The sequence below is a fragment of the Centroberyx affinis genome, unplaced genomic scaffold (genome assembly GCF_046629955.1).
Source record: "Centroberyx affinis isolate AG114_WGS23_722 - 3 ecotype Tasmania unplaced genomic scaffold, CSIRO-AGI_Caff_v1 ptg007942l_1, whole genome shotgun sequence".
NCBI lineage: Eukaryota > Metazoa > Chordata > Actinopteri > Beryciformes > Berycidae > Centroberyx > Centroberyx affinis.
Genome location: NW_027283983.1, coordinates 210,148 through 222,974, shown reverse-complemented (window position 1 = coordinate 222,974; position 12,827 = coordinate 210,148). Strand labels below are relative to the sequence as shown.

Below are 12,827 nucleotides of genomic sequence, written 5' to 3'. Positions count from 1 at the left end.
GTGTGTGTGTGTTTGTGTGTGAAGGAACGGCTGGTTAATTAAGAGGGGTTGAGAAGCGGAGAAGATTCGTCTCCTTCTGTGGTTTTTATTTGTGTTGTTTAAAATGACAGACAAAGCACAACGTCCACACTGCTTTCCTGAGTTGGAAAGTGTTGAGATTTTCGGTTTCCTTCATCATAACGTTTGCGTTTCTCAGTATCCTGTGTGTGCTTGTGCCTGTGTGCGCCCACTTTCGTCCATGTCTGTATGCATCTCATCGAAGGATATGTGCATCTGCGTGTGTGTGTGTGTGTGTGTGTATGTACTTTAATCCATGTGTGCGTCCATGCTGTTTCCAGTAAGTGTTATCCGCCTCTGTGGTGTGGAAATGTTTGACACCCATGTAATCCTGCAGCGGGTCATCTGATAAAGCTGCAGTGCCGCCGTAGTGCCAGGCAACGCCGGCCTGTGCCAGCCAGTTGGGTAATACTCTGCCACCAGCTGCTCAGCAGATGTTGTTGTTTGTTGCTGCAGTCTGAGAAGGGTCAAATGTGTGTGTGTGGCCATCTCATCTCATCTCATCTCATCTCATCTCATCTCATCTCATCTCATCTCATCTCATTTCTCCTCTTCTCTTCTCTTCTCTTCTCTTCTCTTCTCTTCTCTTCTCTTCTCTTCTCTTCTCTTCTCTTCTCTTCTCTTCTCTTGGAGGCCAGTGGTTTGTGTGTGTGCATACTAGCGTGGTCTGAGCTATCTTTATGCGTTTATCTGTGTGTATAAGTGTGTATTCTTATGTGTGTGCGTGTGTGTGTGTGTGTGTGGTTGATACGTGGGGGGTCACCACCTCGACACCTGCCCATGTATCAGCCAGATGATGTTTCTGGCATGGATAGTTTGAGTGTTGTGCTGGTAAACATGTTTTTGTCATTTTTTACATGATAATCCGATGTGAATCTGGCAAGCGCTGTGGGAGTTATAGAGATACTGTGTGTGTGTGTGTGTGTATTTGTGTGTGATATTCTTTGGACAGATGAGAGTTAGAGCTGAGTGGACGAGGCTGTCTAGGGAATAAAATCTGTATTTAAAATCAGCATTACCATCATTATTGCTATTATCATTAACATCATTATCATCACCAATGTCATTATCATCATCACCCTCCTCACACCACCACCGCTCCACTGTTGCCGTCAACATCATCACCAACATCATTGCCATTGTCATCTTCATCATCGTCACCCTCATCATTAGTTGTGAGGCTGTGAATTTGATTGTTTGTACCCAGTGTCTGATTTAACTTTTTTGACTTAATTCTTTCTTTCTCTCCTCTCTCCAGGTGAATACATAAAGAACTGGCGGCCGCGTTACTTCCTGCTAAAGACAGACGGCTCTTTCATCGGCTACAAAGAGAAACCTCAGGATGCAGACCTGCCCTACCCCCTCAATAACTTCTCTGTAGCAAGTATGTCACCTAACCTACCTACTACTTAAACATAGGCTTTTAAGACTACTAGAGCAGTGCCCGTTCAAAACATGCCTGTTCGGAACAGCTGATTGCTTGGCCTCCGGTATTGCTGCTTGCAGCTTTCTCGAGAACCGCTCATCCAAACAACTTCACACTCGACACTGCACGTCCTTGGGTCCCCGGCAATACACCTGCCAAGTGTGAAGTAGATCGGACGAACGGTTCTCGAGATATGCAAAGGACATACATACAGACAGAGATTCCTTGCTTTATAGTATGATACTCTAAACCCTACCTGTATATTAGGTTCACTACATACTTCACCATAGAGATACAGGGAAAGGTAGCGTTGAGTGGGAATTCATTTTTACATTGTTGGGGAACCGTATTGGAACGTCTTTATTTTATTTTTGTTGGCTTGTCATGATTTAGCTATGTCAGCTCTAGCATATTTGGCTGCCTTTTGCCGTAACGGCACTGTAAAATGCTAAGAACCTATAACTTTATAATCCTAACAAGCATACAGAAAGACTAATAGCAATGCTAGCTAGTTAGCTGTGCCCAAATAGCTGGATGGCACTACAGACACTCTACACTTTTCTCTCTGCCCCACACACCCTATACATTCTATGTATCTAAGTATGTCAACTACCTATACTTCACTTCAATGTTAATGATAATATGATACCTAACTGATCCTGGTAAGGAAATTTTCATTTCATTTCTGCCCCAGTGAAGTCAGAGCGCAGAATCAGATCCAAGATAGAGCGGGTGGAAATACATAGATAGATAGAGCAGCGCCCTCTGAGCAGGTAGGGAGTCCATGTCTTGCTCAAGGACACTTCAGCAGGGCGGATGCTTGCCAAGACGGGGGCTTGATCCCAGGTCAAGCTGTTGAACGGCGGTCTCTGTACTCACTCTGCCATATAACAGCTCATATGGATTAATTGATTATATTTGATTCTGTAAGTGCTCCTGCCATTCATTTTTTCATGTAAATTGCCATGAAATGTTGCTGAAATGTTCTTCTGGTTTCATCATACAGTGCAACAGTGAAATGCCACAACAGTTATTGCATCAGTTTCACTCGCGGTGTGTCAAAACATCGTGTCAGTCGTCAGTCTTCACAGCGTCGGTATGTTTTTCAGTAGTCACTGCCCCCCTAATTAACCATTTATCGGCATATCATCTGTCTGCACCTGGCTAACAAGCTCCGCAGCTTCGTTAACATGTGTAATTAACCAGCTAATGAGTTAACAGGAAGAATTTTAACGTCTCTCAGTCTCATTACCGCCGCCATCAGCTCTCACTGTTCATATAGTAAATGCAGAGTGGCAGTAGACACTTTCTGTCTGCTTCCCAGGCAATTTAGCCTGGCAAGCAAAGCTGTGTTCACACAGCTGAAGTTTCACCCTCAAATTGTGCCCCAAAATCTGACAGAAGCCAGAAGTTAAGACCAGCTACTAACAAGATGGTTTTTGACATTTAGGCCAATGTCAGTTTTACCTTGATAGGAGGTAATACCCTAATCCTTTACACTCTGACATTATATACAGCATATGACTCATATTACTCAGTATAGACAGAAAGGCTGGGTGAAAAATTGAGCCAGTACATTGTAATTTAATTGTTTCCTTTTGAGAATTGGTACTAAAAATACTGAAAACGACACTTGTGACCCCCATTGTTTTACAGAAGAGCAGGTTTTTTTTTTTTTTTTCATTTTTCTCAAGACTCTGCTGCTGTATGTGTCACTGTAGTGATCATTTCACTGGCTTCAAGAAGCACAAATATCCCACTTGACCAAACCACTTCTGTCAATAATAATGATGGGCTCCATTAAACCAGTGCCAGCAAATCTCAAGGCAGATGTTTGGGCACATTTCAGGTTTAAAAAACAAAAAGGAGCAACATAAACTAAATAAAATTAACATCATCCGTAAGCTTTGCCATTCAGGAGTAAAATACTGTAGTAACACGACTTGAATGTTTTCCAGCAGCTTACTTTGAAATCCGATGGAATTAAGCCTGTTTATTAGCATCTCACAAAGAGTTTTGCATTTTCATTGTGTATGTTTGCATGTTATTGCAAGTTATTTCAGTGCACTACAGCACACAGATGTCTGCCTTGTTAATGTTTAATTTGCCTAATTAAAAGGAAGGGAAATACTGAAATTTTGCCTCAATTTGTCCCCCTAACCCATTTAAATAATGAACAAATTAATGTATCAAAAAGACTAAGATACACTGTATAGCTTGTATAAATTTACTGCAAATTTCACTCATATAATATCGATACAGTGTGAAGTATCGTATTGTGCTGTCCTAATAGATATGCTGTAGTTCACATGAAACATCCGAATCAGCCGATAAAGAATTAGGCTATGTGCATGACAGACATAGGCGAATACAAACTTTCTCTTACTTTCGCAGTTACATAAAGTTCAGCCCAGTCATTCTCTCCTTACCATTCATATCTTTCTATGAAAGTTAGAATGACCTAGTGCATGTCAAACACAAGTGTTTTCAGCAGAGACTCAAGCGTCTTGAAACTAATCATACCCAGATTGGAAAGGTGAAATGCCAAGTTATTGAAATAACAGAAATTCACAATAGATTTCCTGCCAATTATGTGTTATTTGAAACTTTTTTGTACTGGTACTGTGTAATTTCGGTTTACTGTGTCAGTGTAGCTGAATTGGTCGAGCATCTTTCTGTCTCCCAGCACTGTAAATCACTTTGGATAAACACATCAGTCAGATAGTACTGTATAGATCATGCAGCATATGACTCTGTACTTAATAATAATGACACTGCTGCATGTTGATGTTGTTGTTTACTCTGTTGCCAACATGTCCAAACCTCACTGGCTAGCGGCTACTCGATGTAATCTGATAGGTGCTAAGCTGGGTCCTTGACACAAGGCCTAAAGGAGATGATACTGTATTTACTTGTATTTATTTATTGTTATCGCTGTCGCTACTGTACAGGATCTCAAATTCATCTCTCAAATTTTGTAATAGAAGCCAAGCCATGACATTACCATCAATTGTTTTCTGTTCTGTATCAAAATGACATGGGATAGTTTTCCTACTTTTGATAGTCAGTCAGTCAGTTGAAACCTGTCACATTTTCCCTGTTGAATGAGAGTGTTGTATGAAATATCTGGAGAACAGAGAAGGGAGGATTGGTGATAGAGGGGCTGATAGCAGGGACAGTGAAGAGAATAGAGGAGAACAGGTGAGAGATACAGGCCGGTACAGAAGAGAAAATGATGAAGAATGGTGCAACACAAGCTGAAACCTCAGAGAAAATGATAAAGAATGGCGCAACGAGGGAGGAAGGACGGAAGGGAAAGATTAGAGACCAGAAGGGAGGACAAGTACGAGGAATGAACGATGGAGAGCCGAACGGAGGGGGCACAGGAAGAGAGAATAGGAGACGTGAGGAGGAGAGAGGAGGACAGAGACGGAAGGATGAAGAAGGATGGAGAGCGAATGTTGAGAGATGGAGAGAGGACCGGAGTGCAGGATTGGATTGGAGGGTGAGGTTATAATGCAAGATGAGATATGGGGGAGAGGAAGGGAGGATGAGGGAGGAGAGGAGGAGAGGAGGATCACTCGGCGCTGAACAGACAGGGAGGAGGAGACGAAGACAGGATTGGAGGATGAGGAAAAGGGGAGAGGAAAGAGTTTGCGAGGAGGACAAGCCAGGCCATACATCCGGCCCCGGCTGCTTGGCACAGCGCTGGCACTGCCACATCTGTTGCCCAAAGCTGGGAGGCCAGGTGGCGTGTGTATGTGTGTGTGTGTGTGTGTGTGTATGTGTGTTTGTTTATTTGTGTGTGCCTGTGTGTGTGTGTGTGTGTTTGAGTGTGTGGACAACAGAAGTGGTCAGATGGAACAGAGATGGTACAGGCCTGTTCCCTGCAGAGGGACTCATACATACAAGCCTGTCGCTCTCTCTCTCTCTGAACACACACACACACATATGCGCGCGCACACACACACACACACACATACACACACACACACGCACGTATGCACACATACACCCACTAAACTGCTACACAGACTTCACAATTGCCTGCTGTGGCAAACAACCCAATTTCAGCTAACATTCAAACTTCAATATCACTCTGTGTGTGAGTGTGAGTGTGTGTGTGTGTGTGTGTGTGTGTGTGTGTGTGTGTGTGTGTGTGAGTGTCCATGTGTGGGTGCGAGTGTGTTTTTTGGCATCAACCCTGCCATGACCTTGTTTTCTGGCGGCACAGCAGGCTGTGTTCACGAGGCAGGTAGAAACTTCTTTCTGTGTGTGTGTTGTGTGTGTGTGTGTGTGTGTGTGCGTGTGTGTGTGAATTTACATTGAAACTCTGCTGTGTCTACGACCTGAGCGGTGTTGTCATTAACCTTCCTGTCTATATTTAGGCTGAGCCATGACGTGCTGTGCTGTGCCACACTTAAACAGAAAGTAATTGGAGGAAGGGATAGGAGAGGACAGGAGGCGAGACAGAGGGAGAGGAAAGGAGACGAGGAAAAGAGGAGCGGCAATGAGAGGTGGAGAGGTGAGAGCAGGAGAAAAGGTGAGGAGAGTGAAAAGGAGGGTGATATATGGAGGAGAGAGGAGAAGAGGAGAACATGGTAGGGGAGAAGAAGAGAGGGGAGAAGATGGATCATTACGCTCTGCCAACCCTCTTTTATATCGGCTCTTGTCCCCAATAACCAGTGAGACTGCTGAGGGACAATGAAGATGCATTCTTCCCCACAGCGAGCTCACAGCCCCATCTGGCTATGTGTGCGTATGTTTCTGCATTTGTGTGTTTGTGTATTGTATCATACATGTGTGTAACAATGGCCCACTGTATTGCCCATTTGCACAGAAATGTGTCTCTTCGGATATTTGCCAGGTGCATATGAGTTGCAACACATAATATCCCTTGGCGCAGGAAAGCACCTTCATCTGAATCGTGGGTGGCCTATTTTATCGCCTATTTTCAAACTAAAGTATAAAAACATAAGACATCTTTCCTTGATGATGTAACAGCAACTATTGATAATATTGCTCATGAGTTTCTCTGGTCCACTGCAGTTCAAACTGTTTATTTTGATGTCAGGAAAGAGTACATCCTTCTCTTGCTGCTGTTCCTAGAGTTTCAGTGGGAAGTAACTTCTTTTCCTCGCTCAGATTCTCTCAAACTGAAGTTGAGTATTGTTGCTTAACTCTTCCAACTTCAGTTTTCTTTAACTTGGCCTGCCCAAGGTTTCTTCCGCTTTTTCCTGATAAGGTTTTCTTTGGAGTTTTTCCTTATATGCTCTGAGGGTCTAAGATTGATGATTCTGGTGTCTTGCTAAAACGTACTATTGTGTGTCTTGTGCTTTGTTTTGCTTCCCTGTTTGTGTTATATCATTCTGTTCTATGATTGATTGTTGATCAGTTAGATCTAGTTAGGCTCTTTCTCTGTAAAGTCATTTGAGACATGCTTGTGACGAAGGGCTATGTAAGTAAATGAACTTGAACTTCTTTCCTCTTCTTTGTGTCCTCAATGCCATCCAATGGGCAAATCCTGGTTTGATTGTACTGACAGACAGTCCTGTCCCTCTGCCTCGTTGTTTCAGAATGCCAGCTGATGAAGACGGAGAGGCCCAAGCCAAACACCTTCATCATCCGCTGTCTCCAGTGGACCACCGTCATCGAGAGGACTTTCCATGTGGACTCCCCCGATGAGAGGTCAGCCTGGAGTCAGATAAAAATACCGGGCTCAGCTTCCCCATAGATTCTCACTTTAAGGTCAAATTTTAGTCATTGTAAGTCAGTGGACAAAAGAGGATCTCACACGCTCACATACCTTTGTAGAAACAGTCATTTTTCATATCTGTCTTTAATAAGAGCTCTAGTCAAAGAGTTGCAATAGGAAAATATCATTCTTCAGCCAGAACTCTCTTCAAAGCCAGATGTGAAAAAAAACAGTTTTTCACAAGTTTATGTTTGGTCTTAGAACTAAGATGCGTTTGGAGAAACAGACTCTGGACAAAACAGCTTGGCTGGCCACAAAGCTTACTGTATCAGTGTAGACAGCCTGTACATGGAGAGATTTCTTTCACATACTTCAGATGAAAGATTGACATCTAAGCTACGATAGCCTGTCGCAGCTGCCAATTGAAACCTTCAAATTTTCAAAAAGTTAGCTTTCCACAAGTTAAGAAAGAGCTTTGTTTGCAGCTAGAGGAGCATGCATTTGAAAATCATGAAATCATACCACCAGTTTTAAAGACGTTCCATGGACCTTAGGGTTATTAAAGTTAGTTCAGTTTCAGCTCAAGTAAAAGGAAAAATTATTAAAAGAAAGAACAAATGCCAAAAGATCATGTAAACTTTCAGTTCAAGCGAAAGGAGAAACAAAAAAGAAAAACTTACAAGCTTTTAACACAACCACAACAGCTTACTAGTACAATGTGAATTTTACTTCCGTATATTCTCCTGTAGTCATAATGCAGATGAGAAAATATATCATGCAGCGAGGGTAAAGCAGGGGTGTGTGGAAGAGGGTATATAGAGGGTTTGTATTTGTGTGTGTGTGTGTGTGTGTGTGTGTGGGAAAGAGAGACAGTGAGAGAGACAGAGTAGAAAGGAGACCTTTCAAGTAGCGTCGGCATAAATTCTCCAGCTGCTCGGTTCCTTTCTGAGGAGCTGAGGTGTTTATCTCCAGAAAATGAACAGCTTTGCCCAGAAGACCACAGATGCTTCTGTGCGTCCTTTGAGTGTGTGTGTGTGTGTGTGTGTGTGTGTGTGTTGCAGCTGTCTGTCCAACTCTGTCAGGCTTATATGGTGCTTTCTAATAGTTTGCCACTAGATAATCAAATAAACAGACACAGTCCCAAGTTAACATACACCTAATGACCGTCCATCCTTTATAACACAGAGAAGAGTTTGTTGCCAGAGAATATTTATATCTGCAAATCTATGGGTGTAAGACTGTGATCCCCAGAAGTGTGTGTTTTGTGTAGAAGTGTGTGTGTGTGTGTGTGTGTGTGTGTGTGTGTGTGTGTGTGTGTGTGTGCGGGTGCTTGTGTGTATGTGTGTTTGTCTGGTTGTTGCTGTAGAGGAGATGTGCTACAGAAGTGAGTGCATCATTGAAGTTTTAGCGGGTTGGAAAGTAGTATGTGCTTCACAACTGTTTGTCTGTGTGTGTGTGTGTGTGTGTGTGTGTGTGTGTGTGTGTGTGTGTGTTACTGTATCTGCTCTACTGTACCAGTCCTGGCAGGGCTCCAGCTACCACAGCCCCAGCCGTGAGGAGAGAGGGTGGCACGTGTTGGCACGGCGCCTGACTGTAGGCAGGCCCATTATCTCTCATTAGCAAAAAAAACTCATTATACAAAAAACACTCTAACCAAGAGAGAGAGCATTTATCTGCTGCCTGACCTTGAGAGAGTTCCCATTGCTTTTTATGTAGCTACACACACGCACACACGCACTCACACTCGCATGCATGCCACAAATTGAGTGCTCCATTGTTGTAGATGGAGTGTAACTTGAGTTTGCCCTTGTTTTGGAGTGTGTAGGGTACGTTCAGAAGTCTTTGCAGTAGAAAAGGATTCAGATCTTAAAAACACACTCCTCTGTTTAGGTTTAGATGGATGTTCTTTCAGATCCCTCAAGGAAACATATGGGCATCTAACTCAAAACAAAACAAAAGACATAGGGGTGATCGTTTGGGAGTCAAACAGGTTTCATTATTATGATCTCCTCGCTGCATACACTAGGTAAGTGTATTTGAAAGCGCAGTCTGGTAAATCCCGACTCGCGTTTCCCCGAGTCTTGAGGATTTCTGAATATTTGAATATCATCCTTGGTTCACCTCGTTCCGGGCTCTTTAGTGTTTTCCACTAACTTATAACCCTAGCATGTGGCACAGGCTTAACACTGTTTGTGAGAAGATCAAAGATAATTTTTTGAACGGAGAACTCTTTATGGACCCAATTCACTCTTGAGAGGTTAAACCGAGTTTTCCACATTGGTAGTGGAGGAATACCTTATTTTAACCATGTTTAAAAACAGAATTACTATTGATAAACAACCTGACTCTCCTCATCAGAAATGCACAGGATTCACACTTTCAGAATATTTGTAAAACCCTAGTAGGGATAAGTCAAATTTCTGTTCTACTTTACTTTTCTGTTCTCCACAGTCTTCTCTCCTCTTCTCTTCTCTTCTCTTCTCTTCTCTTCTCTTCTCTTCTCTCCTCTCCTCTCCTCTTCTCTCCTCTCCTCTCCTCTCCTCTCCTCTCCTCTCCTCTCCTCTCCTCTCCTCTCCTCTCCTCTCCTCTCATCTCCTCTCCTCAGGAGTTTCTCTCAGAGCAGAGGGAAGCTTGGTCCTGCGTATAAACTATAATATTCATCATCATTAAATACACACATGTGCCCATACATCCTGATGCATGGCTGGCCTTCTGCTACAGATGATGATTACACACAGTCACACACACACACACACACACACAGAATCAAACTCACACACTCGCTCAACAGATGTTGAACAACACCACTAATGGAAAGTCAATGGGGAGGAACAGCGTTAGCTAACAACAATGCATTGTCCCCTCCAATGCATGCGTGTGTGTCTGTACACACACACACACACACACACACACACACACACACACACACACACACACACACACACACACACACAGACTGGTAGGCATTAGTTCTGCTCCATGATCATTGCTCATTCAGTAGATTCTCTAGCTGACCGTGTTTCCTCTCTGTTGAACAAATAGGTGTTTGTGTTAATTGAAACCACTTTAGTGTCTTTCAAAACCTGGTTAAATAAGTGCACTTGCCATCTTGATGGAAAAGCCATGACAAATATTGTATTTTACACCTAATGTATTGTTACTGGGGTTGGGTTCAATTCATGATGTGCTATGTAAGTTGGCAAATTAAGTTATAACAGGACTTAGAGCCGCATGTGACATATCAGCGACTTCAACTTTCTCACACTAACAATTTTATGAATTGGGAATAATGGATCATGTCTCAGTCATTTTTGTCCAGTGGGTAGGGCTGCACAGCTAATAGAAAAAAACAATGGAAAATCGCAATATGAACTACTTCAATTTGCAAATTGCATGAGGCTGCTATTAGTTGTGGCTGCTCAAAATTGACTCCTAAACATAGTATTCTGGTGCTGAGTCCAGTTTCTGGCCTATAAATTGAATTGCACATTGTAAAAATTTCATTGTATTCAGAGCAAATCTTTAATCAACAACATCTCACAATATTGACAAATCTGTGTCTGTATACCGTATTGCATGGGTCATAATCCAGTCAGTGAAAGTAATGAATGGCAGTGGTATTTGGTATTTGCTGACACTTGAAGTTTAGAACTTGCAAACAGTCTCGTCAGTAGAAAAGTGGTGCTAGTGCATCCCTAAACTTTCTGTTGTGTGATGAATCCAGAGATGAGTGGACGGAGGCCATCCAGATGGTGGCTGACAAGCTGCAGAGACAAGAGGAGGAGAGGATCCAGTGCAGCCCGACCTCCCACATCGACAACATGGCCGAGGAGGAGATGGACATTTCCACCACACACCACAAACGCAAGGTAACACATCCACCAGCCATCCAGACACACACACACGCACAGGCACACACTACACAGAATTAATTCTTTTTTGGCTAATAGTGATAGGCTTTTGTCAGCTAATCAATTAAATAAACTTTGTAGATGTAGTCGGTATCAAAGACTAATATTCTTATGTGAATGTTGTACAGGAAATATCAACTAAAACATCAACTAAAAAAAGACTTCCGAAGATCGATAACAACTGATGAGTAAACTGATCGACTGGGAGGAAACAGCCATAGATCGATGATTGAGGTTGTTCTCTGTGTTTGCCCTTTGCCAGACAATGAGTGACTTTGACTACCTGAAGCTGCTCGGTAAGGGAACCTTTGGTAAAGTGATCCTGGTGCGAGAGAAGGCCAGCGGGAAATACTACGCCATGAAGATTCTCAAAAAGGAAGTCATCATAGCCAAGGTTAGTCTGGCAGTGCTTGCTAATTGGTACAGAGTGTGTTGCAGATATTCATTTTTATTAGACTGATCAGAGATTAGTCCATTAAGTTTTTTTCTTAATGTATTTTGTTGATCTTTTAGCCACCAAGAAATGTAATGCCATCTATAACTACCAATAAAACAGTGCCAGTGTAGATTATTTTTATCTATCTATCTATCTATCTATCTATCTATCTATCTATGGAGCTGAAATATCATAGTTTTTTTTTGGCAATCAGATGTTTTCACTTCAATGTCAGAATCTGATGTTTTTAATAGATAGAATACTTTTCATTTGATTGACTGAGGTGTTTTTACCGCATCTGTGTCCATACAGGATGAAGTGGCTCACACACTCACAGAGAGTAGAGTGCTGAAAAACACCAGACACCCTTTTCTCACCGTGAGTATCCTTGCATGCACCAAACATGTATGAATTCAGACATACGTGCATGTGTAGACGTACGGACATCTGTACGAGACACACACACACACACACACACAGCATACTGATCCCATACATACCTGAGTCTCTTGAGGCTAATTACGATTTAGAGAACAAACTGTCATACATTAACAGCATCTACATCTGTTAGCCTTGCACTCTCTCTTTGACGCGCACACACCAACCACTGCTCATTTCTATCACACTCCAGATGCTGCCGTTCGCTGGAAAACATACACACACACAAGAATACATACACACACACACACATGCACACACACATGCACACACACACACAGTCAGAGAGAACAATTGCGGTTCACATCTGAGTTTACCCCTGTCACACCTGCAGCCACAGAGAGACCCAGAGCAACTGTTCTTTTGTTTAGTAGCTTTCTCCCTTGATAGCACACACACACACACACACACACACACACACACACACACACACACACACACACTTGCTGTGAACAAACAAATACATAGCTATGAATAATCAGTTTCTTAGCTCTAGGGGTTTTGGTTATTTCCTACCTTTAGGAATGGGACCGGACTCTGATACAACTAGCAGACATAGTACTGATACAGAAAGTGTGTAAAATTTTCCACTAAATGATATTATGTTGATATTATATTGAGTTGATTCAGTTATTTGAAGGTCAGTGTGTGTTTGTGTGCTTATGTATGCACTTGTGTGTATGTGTATGTGTGTGTGTGTGGGTGTTTCTTATTTCAGTCATTGAAGTATTCATTCCAGACTAAAGACCGCCTCTGTTTCGTCATGGAGTATGTGAACGGAGGAGAGGTAAGACACACACACACACACACACACACACGCACACACTCTTTGATGATGGTAGCACTGTATGTGGTTACCCATCT

At 42.6% G+C, this 12,827-nt stretch overlaps 1 protein-coding gene across 1 annotated transcript in view; it reads left to right on the top strand.

Annotated features, from left to right (window-relative positions):
• The window catches only part of akt3a (v-akt murine thymoma viral oncogene homolog 3a), a 50,606-nt gene that overhangs the window by 24,351 nt on the left and 13,428 nt on the right, over positions 1-12,827 (top strand). Inside the window, exons 2-7 of the mRNA XM_071514075.1 lie at positions 1,316-1,441; positions 7,060-7,171; positions 10,903-11,047; positions 11,352-11,483; positions 11,838-11,903; positions 12,682-12,750. Coding sequence (XP_071370176.1) covers positions 1,316-1,441; positions 7,060-7,171; positions 10,903-11,047; positions 11,352-11,483; positions 11,838-11,903; positions 12,682-12,750 — 650 coding nt within the window. The remainder of the gene's footprint in view (positions 1-1,315; positions 1,442-7,059; positions 7,172-10,902; positions 11,048-11,351; positions 11,484-11,837; positions 11,904-12,681; positions 12,751-12,827) is intronic.